This window comes from Podarcis gaigeae, assembly GCF_964106915.1.
Source record: "Podarcis gaigeae genome assembly, chromosome: 1".
Classification (NCBI taxonomy): domain Eukaryota; kingdom Metazoa; phylum Chordata; class Lepidosauria; order Squamata; family Lacertidae; genus Podarcis; species Podarcis gaigeae.
This window is the reverse complement of record NC_139678.1, coordinates 38,790,291-38,809,548: the sequence shown is the minus strand read 5'-3', so window position 1 is coordinate 38,809,548 and position 19,258 is coordinate 38,790,291. Positions and strand designations below refer to the sequence as shown.

The 19,258-nt window shown below is 41.3% G+C and overlaps 1 protein-coding gene across 1 annotated transcript in view; it reads left to right on the top strand.

Moving 5' to 3' along the window:
* Window positions 1-144: 144 nt before the first annotated feature.
* The window catches only part of AQR (aquarius intron-binding spliceosomal factor), a 59,929-nt gene continuing 40,815 nt past the window's right edge, over window positions 145-19,258 (top strand). The window contains exons 1-14 of the mRNA XM_083754842.1: window positions 145-425; window positions 2,557-2,613; window positions 3,112-3,152; window positions 4,259-4,294; window positions 6,758-6,878; window positions 8,351-8,491; window positions 9,604-9,672; window positions 9,978-10,078; window positions 10,545-10,621; window positions 12,324-12,388; window positions 14,003-14,119; window positions 17,128-17,241; window positions 18,231-18,334; window positions 19,233-19,251. Coding sequence (XP_083610968.1) covers window positions 315-425; window positions 2,557-2,613; window positions 3,112-3,152; window positions 4,259-4,294; window positions 6,758-6,878; window positions 8,351-8,491; window positions 9,604-9,672; window positions 9,978-10,078; window positions 10,545-10,621; window positions 12,324-12,388; window positions 14,003-14,119; window positions 17,128-17,241; window positions 18,231-18,334; window positions 19,233-19,251 — 1,173 coding nt within the window. The 5' untranslated portion in view covers window positions 145-314. The remainder of the gene's footprint in view (window positions 426-2,556; window positions 2,614-3,111; window positions 3,153-4,258; window positions 4,295-6,757; window positions 6,879-8,350; window positions 8,492-9,603; window positions 9,673-9,977; window positions 10,079-10,544; window positions 10,622-12,323; window positions 12,389-14,002; window positions 14,120-17,127; window positions 17,242-18,230; window positions 18,335-19,232; window positions 19,252-19,258) is intronic.

The following is a 19,258-nucleotide window of genomic DNA, read 5'->3' as shown; positions in this document are numbered from 1 at the left end:
TGGGACTTCCTCCTTGCTAAGTGTGCATGGAATGGAACCCTCAATGAGTCACTCGAGGGAGTGGACCGTCATGCTATAATTTCTCTCTCTATGTGCCCCAGCTTCTCAAGGCGAGAGGAAAAGGAAGAGGCGAACGGAATCTGTAAAGGAAGCGGAAGTAGCGTGTGCGGTGGCGGCAGGAGCGGTTTCGGCTTCAGTCCGGGCGGGCGAAACCATACTACGGGGGGGGGGAGCGGGCGCGACCAAGCGTGGTTCTCAAGAGAGAGAGGGCGGGGAGGCCAGCCTCGTGGAAGGGGCTGCTGCGCGGAAGCAACATGGCAGCAGCGCCGGCGATCTCCTCGGCGGCAGCCCAGCAGGAGCAGCCTGCGCCCAAGAAGATCGTGGCTCCCACCGTGTCGCAGATCAACGCGGAGTTCGTGACGCAGGTGAGGCCCACCCCCACTCCCACCCCTACCTCAGACCCGAAGGGAGCAAAGGGACCTGGAAGATGCTGGGCTCAGGTGGAGAGAGATCTGGGTCTCGTCCCCCTTTGAAGGGGCACATGAGGGAAGCCCCCACCCCCACTAGGGGGGGATCCCTTTATCTATTGATTGCACTTGTCTCCCACCTTCTCCCCCCCCAAAAAAAAACAACCCTGCGAGGTAGGCTAAGGTGGGAAGTCCAGGGTCGCCCAGTGAGCTTTTAATGTCCAAAACAGTATTTGAACCCTGGTCTCCCAGGTTTTCGGTCTGTCACTAACCACTAGGCCACTGTTATGATTATAGAGGCACTGTGTCTCTGAGTAATCAATGGCTAGGGGTGCTGTCCTTTGGTTTGTTTGCTTGCTTGTTTCATGAAGTTGGTTGATTGCAAGAAGAAAACACATCAAAAGCCGTTTACGAAAAGGTAAAACAGGAAAAGTTTACTGAAATACAGCGGTACCTCAGGTTACAGATGCTTCAGGTTACAGAAATAGTACCTCGGGTTAAGAACTTTGCTTCAGGATGAGAATAGAAATCGGCCGCAGGAGGCCCCATTAGCTAAAGTGGTGCTTCAGGTTAAGAATGGACCTTCGGAATGAGTACCTGAGTACCACTGTATACAAGAAGTTAAAACATTAAAGTAGATTAGAATTCACACCGGCATTTCTAAACATCTGGGTTGTTGTGGTTGTTGTTATATTTCGTCATACCCCACTTTTCCCCCAGAGAGGGACTCAAGGAGGCTTACAGATAAAAATAAGAACGAGAAACCATTAAAAGCAGTTAAACCCTGGTCAAATTAAAACTTTGTCCTGCTCGTGGGTTTTCCATAAGGCACCTACCTGGTTGACCACAGTGAGAAGAGGGTGTTGGGTTATAACGGCCTTTTTGGTCTGATCCAGCAGCACCCCTTTTATACTCTCGTAGAAACAGTGCTGCTGAATCGGACCGACATTTCATATTCTAATCCAGAACCTGTTTTCTGCAAAAGCTGGATAGATGCCTCTGGGAAAGCGTTGGTAAAATATGGAATCAATAGTATAGTTAGACTAGGTGCATGGAGGTTTTGTTGATGATCACAGTAAGGCAGGATACCTCGACCATGTTTCCTGCAAAACATCATTCGTCCAAAAGACTTTCTGTCTTCAGTGTCAAAAGTATTGTATTTGTGGGTGTATTGGCCATTAGGCACATATGACTTGTTTCTCCCGACACTGAACTTTGTATTTAATAATAAAGGAAAGCAATTGTTCTAAATACCCATGGACAACAATTAACACCATGAAGAAAGGTCATTAATATGATCTATTGATTGCGGTTGCATATACCGGTAGTTGCAGTAAGCCTATTGACAGGCACCGTCATTTTGCTGACTGATAAAATGAATGGCTGGACCACACACAGAGGCTCTACTCTCAGTACTCACTGGGGAGAGATTAGGACTGTGCCCCCAAAGCAGTCCATTATACTTGTAAGATATTTTGCCTTATAAATCAGGGCTCAAAATAAGAATGTCTGCCAGTCCTTTTTCATTATTAAAAAATATAGCTTTCAACAAACTGGTGTGCATGCCACTCACCCAGAGGAAACAACTTGCTTACTGCAATCTGGCTCTATAATGAGTAGCTAGCTCAGCCTTTACCCACCTGTTGCCTTTGACATTGAACTGCAATGTCCATCAGCCCCAGCTAGCACTGGCCAAAACATCTAGAGGGCAAAGGCTCAGCAGTGTTTGAATATTCAAGTTATTAAACTATTATTTATAAACATTTGGAAACCAAAGCGCAGCTTCTGATTGGCTGCAGGAAGTTCCTGCAGCCAAGCGGAAGCCCCGTCAGACATTCGGCTTCCATATATAGTTTGCAAACCAGAACAGTCACTTCCAGGTTTGCGCCATTCGGGAGCCAAAATGTTCGAGAACTAAACTGTTTGAAAACCAAGGTACGACTGTATAAAACCTTGCATCCTTGCCCTTTTTGTACACAGAGGGAAAGTATGGAAATAATCTCATGTTATCATATAGAATGGAGGTTTGGTTATAGTAGGCTAGGACTTCTGATTGTATATTTTAATGAAATGACCTTTTATCTTACAGTTGGCAAACAAGTACTGGGCACCACATGTCAAGAAAAGGCTACCTTTTGAGTCGAAGGTAAATGCTTAAAACATTCTTAGTTCTATTTTAAATTGGTAGTGCAATAAATCCTAGAAACTCGTATTTAAAGTAAAAATAATTACTTTGGATTACAGAACAGGAAGAATGTTGATTTGATTTCAGCACTTTGTTTAAAACTGTACAAATAAGCCACCCTGACAGCAGCTTTTACATTCTATTCTATATTTGCTGCTTTTATATTGGAATATTTTGTCAAACCTCCAAAGGTTCCTTGAAGTTTCTTTTAAAAACCAATTTGATTTCAGTACATAGATTATTATTCCTTCCCTGCACAATCTTCTTAATACTTCTGATTTCATTTGTTGAAAACATGAAGCATTGTTGTAGTTTTAAAACTGTGCTACTGTGTTGATGGTGTTAAAGAATTCATCTCTGAAAATGCATGTTACTGGAAAGAGGAGATAAAGGAGAGCAAGAATTGTGCTGCATATCTTTTTCTTTTTTCAAAAAACCCTCTCTCTTCCTTTGTTGTAGGTTATTGAAGATGTGTATGGAAAAGAAATTGTTAGGTCCAAGTATGTATACTGCATTTTCTCTGTTATCCATTATCAGTATCATAATAGACACATTTTTGACTTTTCAAACAATGAAGTCTCCATAAAATAAGTGTCTGAATTCTGTATGTGTATGTATATGCTTTTCTTGCATAAATTGTCTTGCAAGGACAATTTTTTATTATTCCTTAGAAGAAATACAGGCCACAGACCAGTGCATCTCACCACTGATTAAGGGCACCTGTCTAGAATTTTTATTTAATTATAAGATTTATAGTCTTTTTCTGTCTTTATGAGTACAGTGGTCCGTCTACTTATGTTTGCCTCTGGTTACGTATCCTTCGGGATACATACGTGGCAAACCTGGAAGTATTTTTCCGGGTTTCACCATGCCCATATGCCCAGAAGTGGCCCCTCCAGTTGCAGAAACCTTGGGATCCGACCAGTGCTCCGGAATGACTCCCATCCGCAACCGCAACTTGTTCAAGGTGGCTTATACAATAAGAGAGAAAAATACAATTTAAAACTATAATATAAGACTTGCAACCTTCATATATCCCAATGCCATCTGGACTGAATGAAAAAGAGAAATGCAGCTGGGAGTTGTTAGTGTTCTGATGGCATCTCTGATGGCAGTTTCATGTTAACAGTGAAAGCTGGTGCCCATCACAATGGGTAGGGGAGAAGGGAAGGAGGTCACCAGCCATAGACAATGATATTCAGAATCAACTAATTCAGGTTTTGTCCCCATCCTTCTCCCTGTAAACACTAAGACTAAGGAGGAGAAGGTTGATAGCCAATGCTACCCGCTGAACTATTTGTAAATGGGGACAGACAGGTGGGAGCTGGTTGAGGCAGACTGATATTGATGGTCCATTCATTCTAATAGACCAGCCTCTGCTGGATGTTACATAGCATGGGAGACATCAGAGAACCCAGCAGTGCTTTATATCACAAGTGATGTGGAGCAATCAAAAGTCCATCATCAGCACCATATGGAATCTGCCATGCAGGTTAGTTTATAGCCTCCAAAGCACAGTACCCCTTGAGTTCAAATCTACAACATAAGGCAAACTAATTTAGGCAAGAGTTGAAATGTTAATTTTCCCCCCTGCCTGTGATTTCAGATTTGCGATTAGAAAAATCATGCTTCTGGAATTTAGGTAAGTGTTTTTTGGAGAAATAAATGCACTTTAAAATGATAATCTGACCCGTGTGGGGTAGTGTCTTACTGGTTCAAAAATCTCCTTTGCCATAAATTTACTAATTGGCTATTAGCAATCCACTATATCCCAGCTTAATCTCCACACCCTCCATCTGCAAGATGGAGATGATAATTTTGTTTGTTTGTTTGATACATATATAACCCACCTTTTCTCCAGAAAACTCAAGGCATTGTCATAACGACCCTGCAAGGTAGGACAGACCGAGAGACAGTGACTGGTCCAAGATTACCCCTGAGCTTCATGGTTGCGTGGGGATTTGAACATGGCTCCCTAGTCCAACACTAACCACTGTGCAATGCTGGCTCTATCTCTGAACATATCTTACAGGGTCGTTATAAGGATTGCTGGCATAATTTGTATGAAATGCTTCAAGCATTCTAATTTCTGTACAAATAATATTTGTATTTACCATTACTAAGGCAAGGATGAAGTACCGTAGCTGTTTGGAAAGATAATGTAGCTCATTCCTTCACTTGGCCATATCCCGGTGTGTCATAAGCTGTATAGTTGAAACTACAGGAAATACAATGTTATGCCAGCTAAAGTATAGGTTTTGTTTAACCTTTCCAAACATTTAGAGAAAACAAAGATTCCTCCCGCTTCGTTTTTTTGCTGTAAGCAGTGATGACACTGGGTGTTTTATGTAACTCTCTTGAAACCTTTATTTTTGCACTGAGCCTGTAATGCATAAACTTTTAATGGGTTGTGATCCTTGCCCAATTAGATTGAAAAACCTCCATTGCTGGAAGAATGGAGATGGGCTGGGTAAATAGGTCTTTGGATGGAACACAAATAAATTTTCATAATGGGGCTTGGAGGAGCCTCTACATGGGCTAGATGTAGAAAGGGTTTGTTGTTTTGGTTAGGGCAGTGGTTCCCAAACTTACCCCTCTCTCATGGACTACTAGAAAATTGTAAATGTTTTTCTGTAACTAGAAAATTGTTGATGGTGCTGGTGGACCACTTAAATATTTTTCTGCTGGTAGTGGCAAGCGTAATGCAGAGGAATAGAGGCAGTGGTATTGTTACTGCTTCTTCTGTTTATTATATTGTAATACAATGTATTACAACTTGCATTCCAAAGAATTCAAATTGTAATACAATAAGATACAATATAGGAAATTTTAAAACCCCAATATGAATAAAATTTAAAAATCAGTATGAATATTTAAGGGGGACATGCTGCAGACCAGCTGAATGACACTTGAAGATCACTAGTGGTCCACAGACCACAGTTGAGGAAACCCTGGGCTAGGGAGAAGCAAGTTATAAGGTGCTGTAGGGAGGAGGAGGAGTGCATGGAAGTTATTTGTGGCCACTCTAGGTTGAATATCCTCAACTCCCAAATAGGGCATCCCAGTTCTGGGCACCACAGTTCAAGAAGGACACTGACAAACTGGAACGTGTCCAGAGGAGGGCAACCAAAATGGTCAAAGGCCTGGAAACGATGCCTTATGAGGAACGGCTAAGGGAGCTGGGCATGTTTAGCCTGGGGAAGAGGAGGTTAAGGGGTGATATAATAGCCATGTTCAAATATATAAAAGGATGTCACATAGAGGAGGGAGAAAAGTTGTTTTCTGCTGCTCCAGAGAAGCGGACATGGAGCAATGGTTCCAAACTACAAGAAAGAAGATTCCACTTAAACATTAGGAAGAACTTCCTGACAGTAAGAGCTGTTCGACAGTGGAATTTGCTGCCAAGGAGTGTGGTGGAGTCTCCTTCTTTGGAGGTCTTTAAGCAGAGGCTTGACAACCATATGTCAGGAGTGCTCTGATGGTGTTCCCTGCTTGGCAGGGGGTTGGACTCGATGGCCCTTGTGGTCTCTTCCAACTCTATGATTCTAGGTTTTTCATTTTGCTTATGCTTGTGAAACCAAGTTGTCCTGCTTTTTAGCGCATTCGCAAGTGTCCATGCTGTCGATTCATTTTTTTCCACAATTCATGTTTTATTTGGTGTAGTAATGACTTTCCTAAATCCTTTGTATGTTAGGCTGATGGCTTTTATTTCAAGAGACAGGAGGCATTTGCCTTTCAGTACTAAAGCAAGTGTCTGCTGAAGTGCGGGTCGCAAGTAGGAGGGATGCTTATTCTTATTCTCCTTACAAAATCAGCATGAATTAGTGTTCAGACTAATGTAGTGCTTGTGCCAAGTACATGTAAAACTTCTTTAATGAACAGAGTGTTCCAGAGGGCTAATTCATGTGCTGTCCTCACTCAGATTGATTTAAATGCCCCTGGTAACTTTTATTGCAGTGACCTGTGTTGGAGGCGACATTGGAAGTTACGTACAAATCATATAGATGACTTTTTTAGTTTTAAAAAAAGATCATTATGTTTCTTGCCCCCTGATGAATGACATATTAGATGGGTGGTAACTCTCTTGTCTTTTCACTTTTCACAGCCAGTACCTTGAAAATTACTTGTGGATGAATTATTCTCCCGAGGTGTCCAGCAAGGCTTATTTGATGTCAATCTGTTGTATGGTGAATGAAAAGTTCAGGGAGAACGTTCCCGCATGGGAGGTAATAGACTTCAATTATAGCCTGCAGTAACTTTGAGCCACAATTTGCAACTTTCACATTGCCCACTTAAAGTGTCTTCTTATGTCAGAAAGCGCAATACCGGCTGTCACTGTGCCTCGTCTGAAGTCGTCTGCCGCAGCCTTTTAAAACAACAGCAGGCTCCTGTTAGAGAATAGCAAGGGACAGTTGAAAGGTTTCACAGTGGAAGCAGGAGAAATGTGAAAAGAATTGTTTCAGTGATTGGAGGTGTTTTCTCTGCGTTGTGACTTGACAAAGTCTGGCACTTAATGGTGAAGTTTTTTGTGCTGTCAAAAGATAATGGCAAGAGAAATGTTCGTTTCTGTAGGGCAGCTTTATTGGAAACTGGAGAACAAGTTTGCTTTGGGGACATTTTACATTATCAATAGTTTCCAGTCTCCATGGCTCCATCTTCCGGTAATGCTAAGAGACATCCTTACATTAAGAGGCATGCCTGTGGTAATACAATGAAGTGTTCTTTGGGCAGGGGGTGAGAGCATAGTGACCTTGGTGGAGGCAGAGGAAAGAAGCAGCAATACTGCTGTGATTTTAGGAATGGGGTCTTGGTTTCCATTTGGAGCCAAAGGAGATGAAGTTGGACAATACACATTTTTGTTATGTAAGTAGCAGCCTTGAGAGTTCCAGAGGGGAAGTAATAAGTCTTAACTAATTATTTCCCTGTCATATTCCTGATTTTTTAAAATTAAAAAATGCCTCTCTGAAGCTGCATTTCAAGGAAAGCTTCTGTCAGCACATCTTGTTTGGGTCTCAGCTTATTTATTTATTATAAAAAGCCTTCAATTTTCTGTACACGGTCTATTTCTACTTTTACTTTTTGAGTTTGCACTGATAACCCGATTTCTATCATGTTGCAGGACACAGGTCTGTTGTGAATGAATCACTTCTGTTATTTGCTAGTTTGCCCCCCTTTGTACATTCAGAAAAAAAATGTTGTGCTTACCCTTCAGCTGGGTATAGAAGTGTGGGTATTGTATTTGGGTACTGCCCAACTATTTCTCCTCAAGAAGATAGAAGTGATTGATCTGACTCCTGATTCTGTCCCTTAACACTCTTCAGCAATGTAGTCACTTCATGATATCCAGTGTAAGAGGAAACCCATTAACAGACCTAAATAATTTTAGTCCATTGATTTCAGTAGATCTACTCTGAGTATAACTAATATTGAATATCACTCACTGTCTTTCGCATTGTTCAAAGATACAGCTGTTCTGTTGGTGTTCATCACCAAATTGCTTACTGTGAAGCACAAATGCTACAATGCTACGATTCCTACTACATAGCTAGTTCCAGCAGTAAACCTACGAGCAAATGGCCAGTCTGCTTACAGTTGTCATGTCCAGTGAGTGCATTCCCCCACTATGCATCCACTCAGCACAGAAATATGAAAAAGCTGCTCCATGTGAGCTCACTGCTGACTTTTATGTTCCCCTTAGACATTCAAAAAGAAGCCAGAGCACTTTCCGTTCTTTTTCAAACGTGTGCTGGATGCTTCCTTGGCTGAGAGTGACAACGAGTTCTCTCTGCAGGAGCAGACCATACTCCTGCTCTTCCTTGACCACTGCTTCAACAGTCTGGTAAGCTTTATTCTTCAGAGATTTATCGTTGTTGTCATTTATGGTGCGTTTGGCAAATACGGCAGAAGTGCCCATAGTCCTGGCTACTCAGAGCAGCCTCCTCTTGTTAGCATGCTGTGCCTCTCCACATTCAGGTGTCACAGTTTTCTTCTGAAGGAGCCCTCTTAAGTGGCATTTATTACGCTAGGATTCCAAAGATCCATTTAGAGCCATTCCCAATGCCTGCTCCTCAACTAGAGATTGTATTTCTCTTAAGGACAAATCAGAGTCTATGTTTGAGCAGGTTCTGCAGGTGTTCCAAGACCTCTTTCACTGGGCAAATATTCAGTAGCTAAGCCCTAGGATTTAGTAAGTGGGACTTGCATGAAAGTGTTGTATTGCAGAGTAACTTTTGATCAGTGTTCCTGCTAGTCTTGTCCTCTTTCAGGCTACTCCAGCCTCCCTCTTCCCCACCTTCCACACAGATGTTTTCTTTCTCAGTAGCCACATTGGGCTACATAGCCGATAGAACTTTGCATTTTTGTTTGCTCTTAGTATATATGATTCTTCAAATGGACAGTTAAGTTTTCCTTTTGGTTAGCATTTGGCTTTGTAGAGGCTTTATATAGCCTGGCCCTCTCCAGAGTAGGGGGGTTATGACTCGGAAGCCACTCCATGCATGGAAAATTCTATAGAACCAGATGATAACCCCTTAACATCAGATCTGCAAAAAAAATGACCCACCAAACAAAGTACCTTAGCTGGGATTTTTCTTCTTTTTCCTGCTTTTGGAGAACTGACAAGCCGTGATTCGTGGCTCACGGGCTGTGTTTGGTTTGATGGAATACTAGCGATATTAGCCGGCTGTAGATTATTTATTCCCCTTTCCTCATGGAATAGAGCTTTCCTGACTTACCACTGCACCCTTCCAAAAGCCATTCTGGAGGGTTTGGGGGTCCTCCCAGTAGAGCATGGGAGGTGGCATGTTGAGGCTGTAGTGGGAAGGGAATTGCCAAAAGTTGGGGACACCCCTTCCTCCTTGTGCAACTAGAAGTGCCTTCCATTTGTGCAACTGTCGTTTTGAATCCAAGCCTCACAACCATACTAATAGCCTGTTCTGTTTCTTGCAACAGGAAGTAGATTTGATCAGAGGGCAAGTCCAGCAGCTTATCTCCCTGCCCATGTGGATGGGACTGCAGCCTGTAAGTGTTTCATAAAGAATGCAGGGAACCTTTGAAACATCTTGTGGACTTGGAGGTTCACTGGACCAATTCTGCTGCATTCTAATGAACCTTTGCATGACAGCTTCTGCTGTCAGAGATTTATTGCTATTTTAATCAACAGTTTTGGAGACTTTTAAAACCTTCTGCCTTTACAATGGGCAAGCATAAGTTCTTGTTCAGTTTGGGGTTTTGAAATTACCTTTGGGGCACCCAAATTAGATGGATGGATATACTAGAGATCTAGCTCATCATACTATTAAGAATTCATCGTCTCACCCTTTTAGGCTCGTCTGGCACTCGAATTGAAAAAGACATCAAAGCTTAGAAAATTTTGGAATTTGATCAAGAAGAATGATGAGAAAATGGATGAAAATACTCGGGCACAGTAAGTTTAATAGTACTGCTTTTTAAAAAATCATGTGTGGGGATTGTAATTTGCTGTCTGTGAAGAAAAGCTGTTTTGGCAAAGGCCCATTTGTACCTCATGCTGCTTGGGGAAAACAGGAGTTGGGCTGACTAAGACCCCACATCTGCTTGCCATCTGGGTGTAGTGGATAGCGGATGTGATACAGTGCAGCTGTGCCACAATATGTTCCTGCATATTATACTGGCATATTTGGTTTATTCATCCAGTACAGACACATTAAATAGACTGACCAGGAACCTTCCCCAAGTAAGCCAGGTTGAAAGACATGCAGTAAGACAACTGCTTATGTGAGAACATAAGATGAGCCTTGGTGGGTCAGAACAGAAGCTTATCTAGTCCAGCATTCTGCTTCCTGCCATGGTCAACCAGATCCATCTGGGAAGTTCATAAGCAGGATGTGGAATCATGTGTTGTTGTTTCTTAGGGCATTTCAAGAAAGAAGATTCCTTTCGCAACTGATCCAGAAATTCATCTCTGTATTAAAATCAATACCCATTTCAGGTATGTAGAGCAAATTGTAAGTGTATGGGCTTATGCAAGAGATCCTCTTCTCTTTTACCTTGCCCTTTGCCCAAAGTTAGGCATCCTAGATGAAAATGTGATTTGTCCTGTTTCAGCCTATTGCAGCTTATAGTATCTTGGAGGGAGGGCATGCAAGTACATTCCTGCCTTGAGCGCTCGCTCCAGAATGGGAGCAAAATCACCATACTATTAAATGCACAGGAGTTCTATTCTGTAGAACACATTATTTGAAAAATTCTCCTCATTACATGACTTTGTTTCTCTGATGCAAAACAAAGGGAGATTTCTCTGAACCCTTTTGTGGGGAGTTTTTGTTCTTGTTGCACTGTGTAGAATTTGCTAGACTGATGTGTGACTTTACTTTTGAAGTGATTCAGTTGAAAAGCAGTCAAACAGATTTGCTAAATATCGAAAGGGAACTGTCTTTTTTTAAACTAGCTTCAGTTCTTCAAGTGAATAGATCAGTTGTAAATTCTCAGAAAACTTCTTTCAAATTCAGCGTCGCATTGTAAGTTTGAAGTAATGGCAAGTCTTATTCATGCATAACTTAAGAGTCTGTGCTTGCCCAACTGCAAATTAGCTCTCTATTTTAAACACACTTGGCTTCGCATTAAATATTATTTGGTGATTATTTTTTAATATCCACCAGGATTTCTCTCCCTGCTGAAAGACCCAACACCTCAAGGATATCTCTCCACTGAGGGTTTATTTTTAGAATAGACAAACTTGGCCTGAATATTTTCTACTTATACAGGGAATAATAATTCTTCTTTTTTGTGGCCGTGGTCGCTGCCACCTCCTAAGCTTTTGAGTTGGAAGTAAGGTAGGAGAATGCCAGGGACCTCTTTGGCTGAGGAGCCCTAAGAAACCTCTCTTCACTGCCTGCCCAGCCTTTCGGCTTCACAGCGTGAAAATCATGTGGGAAAAGTGTTGGAAGCTGTTGCCTGAAGGTGGTTTGTACACCTTTAGATACCTGCTCCCAACCTTTCATACTCTCACCCTGTCTGACCTTCCCTTCTGGAAATACCAGGTCAGTTGGAACATTGGGTACCGTTGTCTTAAGGTGATCTGTTCAGCTTCAGGCTCCCCATTTGTGGAATGCTCTCTCCAGGGAGGTTTGCCCGGCACCTTCATTATACACCAGGGCTTTCCAAACTTGGGTCTCAATCTGTTTTTTTTTTTGTACTACAATTCTCATCATCCCTCACTAGGTCCTGCTAGCTAGGCATGATGGTAGTTGTAGTCCAGAAACAGCTGGAGACACCTTTAGGCCCCAGGCAAAAACATTCCTCTTCAGCCCGGCCTTTGGCTGACCAACACCCTATATCCTTTTAAACGTGTTTGTGGTTTTTGCTTTCTTCTGTTTTTATTATGTATTTAGTGGTTTTATCTTTTATTTTTATGCTGTGAACTGTCCTGAGATCTGCGGATGAAGAGCAGTATACAAAGTCAATGAAAAAAGTAAAATAAAAAATAGTTGTGGCAGTCCCTGATGTGCCAGAAGAAGGGGGGGAAGGCATTTTCCTTGCCAAACTGGACTGCAGTTGGGGCACAAAATTAGAAATTGTTTGGCCAGAACCAAGGGTCTTGAAATAACTCTTAAGCATCAGCAAAATTTGATTTGGATGCATTATACATCAGTTCCAGGATTACCTTTTTAATTACCTGTATTTACTTCTAGGTCCTCTCTCTATGGATAAAGTGCATTACTGTGAAAGATTCATTGAACTCATGATAGATCTAGAGGTATGCCAAATACGGGATAAATATAGTGATCTACTGTAGCATCTAAGCCTCTTGAATAACTAAAATATGTGCTGTGTTAGTCCTAGTGTTGAAGCAGCTGATTGAAGTATGTTTAACTTGCACATAGAGCATAGGAAGTCCTCTTGCACTGAATCAAATCTTACACTGAATCAGATCATTGGTCTGTATAGCTCAGGTTTGTCTACATGCTGACTGGAAGCAGCCTTCCTATGGTATCTATATTTCAAAATTATTGTTATTATTTTTTAAAATGCCTAGCAGCAGCATTCTTGATTTCCTGAAAATTTCCATTTTGAATAGTGAACTAGTTCATGCATTGGTAACTGACAGGAATCATATCACATATGACTGCCTTTGTTTTATTTTAAGACGTGTAAAATTATTTCAGCAGGAGAGACTCTGTAAAAAAAAGTGTGGCTGTGTCACCCACTCTGGAGGCAGTTAGCTACAAAGCTCCACGGCTTTAATCTTCAATAGAAATGTGATATGTTCTCATATTTGTTTGCTCTGCTAAAAACTCAACGTTTCCAAGGAGGGACATGGCTGGTATCATTGAGCCTATCCACTCTGAACAGGATTCTGGCCCCAGAGAGAGGGTATGCAAGATATTCAGCTGGGATGCTGCTGGATCGTAGCCAAAATGCCAAGCATCAGAACATTTCATGTAGGTTCATTCTGCGCTAAGGGAGAGTTAAAGGAGTTCAGATAGTTTCTGAAGCCTGTTGTGCTGATTGAAACTGGCAAACCAGAAATCGGCTATAAAAAGCCATCACATTTGTTCTCCTGTAGCTTGTCCCATCTGAACAGAGTGTCTTTACCTATACTTAAGATCCCTTTTCTTCCCCCAGGGCGTTCAGGGTTTTGTATTCAGTTACATCTATATTGTGATTGAGGCTAAACTGCTGGAGCATTTCAGCGATTAGCATGACTTTGGTGGAAGTGAGCCATGTGCTCCCACCAGTTCATTTTTTTATTGGCAATGAATATAACCCCCCCCCCCCTTTAATAAGTTCAGGCTTCTCATTGCCATTAACTGTGCTCTGTCTGTCTAAAACCTTTTGACAGTTATGGCTATATAAGGTATTTTGCATTTCTTATTTTATGTATTTCTGTAGTATGGAGCTGTAATGATCAAAATAGCTGTATTGCAATAGTCTACTGACCCCCCAGTTTCTGCTGCGGTTTTTGACATCTGACAAGGAGATATTTTAGGAGGATTTTTAAAGAAAAGAAACATTTTTGTAATCTTTTATTAATGAAGAATTTAGAAATTGTTGTTTAAATGAGAAGGAAAGGGCTTAATTCTTCACATGGCTGCTCAGGAGTAAATCCCATTGAGTTCAATGGGACGTCTCTGTTTTTGGTTTTGTTTTGTTTCTGATCTTTGTTTAAATTAGCCCATTGGGCAAGCCCTGTGGGCATTGCACAGATACTACTATCAAAATGGATATTGCAAGGACCTCATGACACCTAATCACTACCACTACCACCTTTTTTCCCGAAAGCACTGAATTCTAACCAGTTTTCTAGTTACTAACAGCCTCCCAAATGTTGACATATATGTGATTGTTTATTTTATTATTATTATTATAGGCCCTACTTCCAACACGACGCTGGTTTAACACGATACTTGATGATTCCCACCTCGTTGTGCACTGTTACTTATCCAGCCTAGCCAAAAGGGGCAAGGAGGGTCATCTTTTCTGCCAGGTACGACTCGTTTTGATTTTGCAGAGCATTTCAGCACCTCAAAATCTTTGCTAGCAACACTACATTATTACCAAAAAAATTACAAGCATCACAGCTGGAAAGTGATGGTTGGCAACCACTGCTTGCTATTGGCCCCTGTTGTGTTGCTTTTTTTTTAATTTATAAATATTTATTAAAGATTTTCTTAGTACAATAGAAAAAACAAACAAAATAACATATAATTTTTCCAATATCCACATATTCTTCACTTCTTTGGACTTCCTCGCATCTCTCGTTCCTGCGTTCCAAATTTTCGAACTTTACCCAGCAATTTATCACCTTGTTTCAATTCTTATATTATAATTTTCTGATATTGTATCCCTAATTTTAGATAATTTAACCCAGACCTTAAAAGCTTAATTTTAACATAACATTTATCCAAAATTTATCTTTTCTTATATTTTCATTTATCTTCATATTCCTTTTAACTAACTTATTGGTGCCATATTGTTGATAATCTTACATCTTTCTTAACATTCATACAATTTACAATATTTTTGTAAATAGTCCTTAAATTTCTTCCAGTCCTCCTCCACAACTTCTTCTCCCAGGTCTCGGATTCTGCCAGTCATTTCTGCAAGCTCCATATAGTCTATCAGTTGCATCTGCCATTCTTCCAGTGTGGGCAAATCTTGGGTTTTCCAGTATTTAGCGACAAGTATCCTTGCTGCTGTTGTTGCATACATAAAAAATGTTCGGTCCTTCTTTAACACCCTCTGGCCGACAATGCCCAAAAGAAAGGCCTCTGGTTTCTTAGGGAAGGTATACTTAAATACCTTTTTCAACTCGTTATATATAATTTCCCAGAAAGCCTTAACTCTAGGGCAGGTCCACCAGAGGTGAAAGAACGTTCCTTCAGTTTCTTTACATTTCCAACATTTATTATCAGACAAATGGTATATTTTTGCAAGCTTGACTGGGGTCATGTGCCACCTATATATCATTTTCATAATATTTTCTTTCAAGGCATTACATGCCGTGAATTTCAAACCGGTGGTCCATAACCTTTCCCAGTCAGCAAACATAATATTATACCCTATGTCCTGTGCCCATTTTATCATAGCCGATTTGACCGTTTCATCTTGTGTGTTCCATTTTAGCAGCAAATTATACATTCTTGAAAGTACCTTAGTCTTAGGTTCTAACAATTCCGTTTCTAACTTTGATTTTTCCACCTGGAATCCTATCTTTTTATCCAACTTAAAAACTTCTTTGATCTGAGCATAATGTAACCAATCTCGCACTTTATCTTTTAATTTCTCCAAACTCTGCAACCTCCAATTATCTCCATCTTTTTCTATTATTTCCCAATATTTCGGCCATTTGACCTCCATATTGAGTCTTTTCCGGGCCTTAGCTTCCATTGGTGATAACCATCTTGGGGTCTTATTTTCCAATAAGTCTTTATATTTTATCCAGACATTGAACACTGCTTTCCTGACAATATGGTTCTTGAAAGCCTTATGAATTTTAACCTTGTCATACCACAAATATGCATGCCATCCAAAAACGTTGTTAAATCCTTCCAAATCTAAAACATCAGTGTTTTCAAGAAGTAGCCAATCTTTCAACCAGCAGAAAGCTGCTGATTCATAGTACAGCTTTAAGTCTGGCAGGGCAAAGCCCCCTCTTTCTTTAGCATCAGTTAGTATCTTAAACTTAATTCTGGGCTTTTTGCCCTGCCAGACAAATTTGGAGATATCTCTTTGCCACCTCCCAAAACATTCCATTTTATCCACAATCTGTAAAGTCTGGAATAAAAACAGCATTTTTGGCAATACATTCATCTTTATAGCAGCAATTCGTCCTGACAAGGAAAGTTTCAATCTTGACCAAACTTCTAAATCCCTTTTAATTTCAGACCAACACTTTTCATAGTTATCCTTAAATAGACTCATATTCTTCGCTGTTATGTTTACCCCTAGGTATCTTACTGGCCCCTGTTGTGTTGCTTAATGAGAAGCATGTCATACAGGAAGGCAGCATAGTGCAACTACAGTGGCTAAACATTGCTGACTTGGGGGGGGCACTAGATGGAGAGCAACTATGGCTGAAGCAATTTTGTTAAGCCTGCTTATATTTGGGGTTTTTAAAAAGCCAATTTTAAAAGTATGGATGAGCTTTAGGGAACTGCACCTAGACTAGGGGCAAGTATTGGCACAGCTCTCAATATTACCTGCAAGGCCATCTTCCTCAAACCATGGCCACCTGCCCACACCTGAGATCATAAGGAGCAGGTAGAGATGCTGCTGGATCAGCTGCACAACCGAGTTCCCTCACCGCCCATCAGCTGCGTCACTGAGGGAATTTGATTATGCAGCTGATCCCTGCACAAAGCAGCTTTGCCAGCTCTATGAGCGTTGGGCCAGCCAAGGCCCTCATGCTACGCTTTCAGTGCCTGACGACCAGCCTCCTTTTGAACACTTGGAAAGCTCAGTGCAAGGGACTTTGGCAGGGGCAACGGGCAACCCACCTGTCCATCTTTTGGTGCTTTAATGTTGTCAGGTCAGGGTTGCCCTGCAGGGGTGGAGACAGATAACAATCTGGCCTGCTGGGCCTCATCTAACACACACAGAAGTGTAATGTCAGAATACATTTAAGCAAATGTTTACTGTGTGTATGACTAATGTTGGATGTCGTCTCGCTATTGTGAGGTGTGTGCATATTCTGGACGTGATAATACATCCTTTACTTCCCCTTTGTTAGTGGGAGAGTAATAATGGAAGGGTGAGAGAAAACATGAGGAGCAAGGTTCCAGCTTCTCCTCACTATGTTCTCTTACAGCTGGCTTGTAATGGACTGAAAAATGAAATTGCCTTCTCTAAGCAATGAAATGATACAACTTGTTTTGTTTGTTTTGCATTTTGGAAATAAAATGAAATATCCCTCGCCTGTATAGGATTGGGCCCCGTGTGGTGGATGAAGACCCCGCTTTTCTGTATATCTAATTTGTCACCATTTTGTTTCAGCTTTTAGACATGCTCAAATTCTACACTGGTTTTGAAATTAATGACCAGACTGGAAATGCATTGACAGAGAATGAGATGACTACTATTCACTATGACAGAATTACTTCCCTCCAGGTATTTAACGGCCTCTGGTGTAACTGAAGGCTTTGATATAAGTGTAAGATTGCTTGTCAGAAAAGGGGTGACGACAGACTTGGGAAAACCACCTCATTTCTAAGCCTAGAAATAGTGCCAGTTTCATGGGTGGATATGTCTGTTCTTAATATGAATAAAGTACTGGTGGTAAATAAGTGATCATTCAGGAAACTTTGATGTTTGGGGGCATGTCCTTGGTTTAGTAAGTGGATAGTACTGAAAGTCAGCTGCCAAAGCCCTGTGCAGATAGCCAATCCGTCCAGGCAGGGGGGAATTTGAATCATGCTGGTATTCCCCAACTCCCACAGCGTGGTGTGCTGTCCCTCTCCTGATGTTTGCATTAAGCTTCATGTTAACATAGCAGGCAGTCCATACATACAGATACAGTAGGGTTTGAAATGTTTGGCCCCTCTCCCTTGTGATCTTTGCAGCTTCTGTTAGAATTAAAATAGCTGCCGTGTCTTTTTTGTTCCGACTGTTTTCTTATCAACCACCCTATCCTAACCAGTATTCTGAAAAAAATGGACATCATTGAGTTGCATCCAACAAAGTTGCCCCATTCATGCCTATATATTGGGATATCCTTTCCACTTCCTGCATGCCTCTTCCCCAAGTCTGTTCTGGGGATTCCCCCAGCCCTCTAAAGCAGATTTGGGGGTCACACACAAAAAGTAGAGAGAGGGGGGGATGAAGTCTTATTGTGCAGGTGGAAGTCCTTGTGCTAATGGGACAGCTTTGTTGGTTACAGCCAACATGGAAGTGTGACACAGTTCTCATGTGTGAACTCAGATCCACTAACAATGTCCCCCCCCCCCCCAAATGAATCAGGTTGTCCTTGCTGTGAGCTAGCCTTACGCTATTTGTGGGGGTTTGTACTTGTCCTGTTAAATTGCAGGGTGTTGCATAAGTCACGTTGCCAAGTAAAGACAGCATTTGATTTCTTATCCTGGTTCTTTGTTGGATTCTAGAGAGCTGCTTTTGCACATTTCCCAGAACTCTACAATTTTGCCCTCTCAAATGTATCTGCTGTAGACACACGTGACTCCCTCATAAAACTTTTTGGACCTCTAAGGTAAGTTATATTTTAATTTATTTTATTCTCATCATTTGCTTCTTCTGGGTGTGAATGATTTGGTGCGGGGAGTAGGAAATCCCACAAGTTGACAGTGAGTTGCTGATTGTTTGAGCAACAGTTAGTATTGGAAGCCCCCTTTAACAACAACAACAACAACAACAACCACAGCTTGGTTATTCTAGTAAATGTTTTGCCTAAATAAACCCTGAAATGTTTGCCTAAATAGAAATAGTGGCCACCTGTAGTAACCAAGCAGTAGATAAATTTAAAACTATGATTCAGAGAATCATGAGTGATCTCTTGTTTACTTTATCCAAAGAATAACTCCCCAACAGAGTTTTAAGAGGGGTGAAGGGAGGGAGAGCAAAGGCAGCTTCTGAAAGGCAATGTCTCTTGTTGTTTAGTCGTTTAGTCGTGACCCCATGGACCAGAGCACACCAGGCACTCCTGTCTTCCACTGCCTCCCGCAGTTTGATCAAACTCATGTTTGTAGCTTCGAGAATGCTGTCCAACCATCTCGTCCTCTGTCGTCCCCTTCTCCTTGTCTCTTAGTATATGTGTAAAGGCTATCTGGTTTACAGCCTTAACTCCACTTTTGGGGGGTTTCATATGTCAAAAGAAGTTGTTGAATTTGTCTGATTGTAGGTTTTTTTTTAATTAAAAAAATATGAATAATGATCTCTGTCAATAATCCTTTCAGTGTTTGGTTCCTTGCATAAGAGCAAAGAGTGTTAGCTAAAATGCAGAATGGCCTAGATCAAAATCTTGGTCAGTAGGCCACACAAATAGTTATTGTACCTTTTGCGGGGAGGACACTGACAGAAATTCAAAGCGAACAGCTCCATTTATTAAGCTCAAGCGCTGTGTGACTTTTGCTTTATTCTTTTTTCTTTAGTCCAGAAACACTCCACCAGGTGGCAT